This window comes from Sinocyclocheilus anshuiensis, unplaced genomic scaffold (assembly GCF_001515605.1).
Source record: "Sinocyclocheilus anshuiensis isolate Anshui unplaced genomic scaffold, SAMN03320099.WGS_v1.1 C32969982, whole genome shotgun sequence".
NCBI classification, from domain to species: Eukaryota; Metazoa; Chordata; class Actinopteri; order Cypriniformes; family Cyprinidae; genus Sinocyclocheilus; species Sinocyclocheilus anshuiensis.
The window spans coordinates 1-1,482 of NW_015621162.1; the positions used below are offsets into that span (position 1 = coordinate 1).

At 37.1% G+C, this 1,482-nt stretch overlaps 1 protein-coding gene across 1 annotated transcript; it reads left to right on the forward strand.

Moving 5' to 3' along the window:
* Positions 1–120: 120 nt before the first annotated feature.
* On the forward strand, positions 121–1,217 carry LOC107683135 (stonustoxin subunit alpha-like; the record flags this gene model as incomplete). Its single annotated transcript, XM_016479216.1, has 1 exon — positions 121–1,217. A coding segment is annotated over one exon (530 nt), but the record flags the coding sequence as incomplete, so codon positions are not given.
* Between the last annotated feature and the right edge of the window lie 265 nt (positions 1,218–1,482).

A 1,482-nucleotide genomic window follows, 5' to 3' on the forward strand; every position in this document is an offset into this window, starting at 1 on the left:
AACCAACCATAATGTAAATGACCTTTAAATATTTTGATATAAACTATTCAGCTACATTAAAACAAAAACCTTAATGTTTAAATGTTTCCTGATCACTCTGATATATTTGATCTCCATCAGATTCTCATCAGTTCACATTTGATCCAAACACTGTAAATAAACACATTCATCTGTCGGAGAGGAACAGATTGGCTACATACACCGACACAGTCCAGCGGTATCCTGATCATCCGGACAGATTTGATGTTTATTATCAGGTGCTGTGTGGAGAGAGTGTGCATGGATGCTGTTACTGGGAAGTGGAGTGTAACGGTGATGTGGGTATATCAGTGTCATATAAACACATCAGTCGCAAGGGAACGGATACTAAGTGCTTGTTTGGATATAATGATCAGTCCTGGAGTTTGTTCTGCTCCTCTTCCAGATACTCATTCAGGAACAATGATATGGAGACTGATCTGCCTGTTTTCTCCAGATACTCTAGAATAGGAGTGTATGTGGATCACAAAGCAGGAACTCTGTCCTTCTATGGTGTCTCTGACACAATGACCCTCATCCAAAGAGTTCAGACCACATTCACTCAGCCTCTCTATCCTGGGTTTAGGCTGTACAGTGGATCAACGGTAAAACTCTGTGATTTAACAATATAGAATATTCCTATATAGCTTTAATCAGTAATAGTAAGATGTCAGCCTGTTCTCACTCCTGAGATTTCCAATGGCACTCGTTCATGAGCTCTGTGTGTCATTATAAAGTGCTTTTTAATGTCTGTTTACAAATGCTGATTGTTTTCAGTTAAACCTTTGGATGAGATTGATACTTTTATGATCAAAGCTAGTTTCTCAAAATATCTTGATGATTTTGCTGTCTATAATGTGTCTGTACTTTTATTTACTATATTTATTATACATTTAATTATATTCATTTATTTAGCTGTTCCTGTATCTGGAAAATTAAGAGATATTATTGTGTTTATAATAGATGTTTTTGATGACCTAAAACCACCCACACCTCCTTGAATGTGGTCACATCTCATTCAGAATATAAATGTGAACTTTAGCATGTTGCATTTGTGACACACCAATGCCACACCAAGCTAAAGGCATTTCACAACCGAGCTGTTGCTTCTTTTGGTGACAAACTTTGAACGTGTGCCAGATTGTTACGCCGATTGGGACTTTGATTAAATTTTGGTCTGGTCCTCGTACAGACTAATATCAGGCCTCAGATTTTTGGAATAAAATATTGTGATTGTTCTTTTATCCGCTTGTTCCTTGTTTTATTGTTGAGAAGTAGTTAGGTTAGCATAGGGTTTTGGGTTATGTACTCAAAAATATCTCTAACTTGTGCTGGAAGGAGAGTAGTTGAGGTGTGGATCTAGGTTAATTGCAGCTTTTATTCAAATGAACAAGGTGAAGCAATCCATAAACAGGTGAAAACACTATACAAAGGAAACTGCAACAGCTCAACATCACGTAGTCA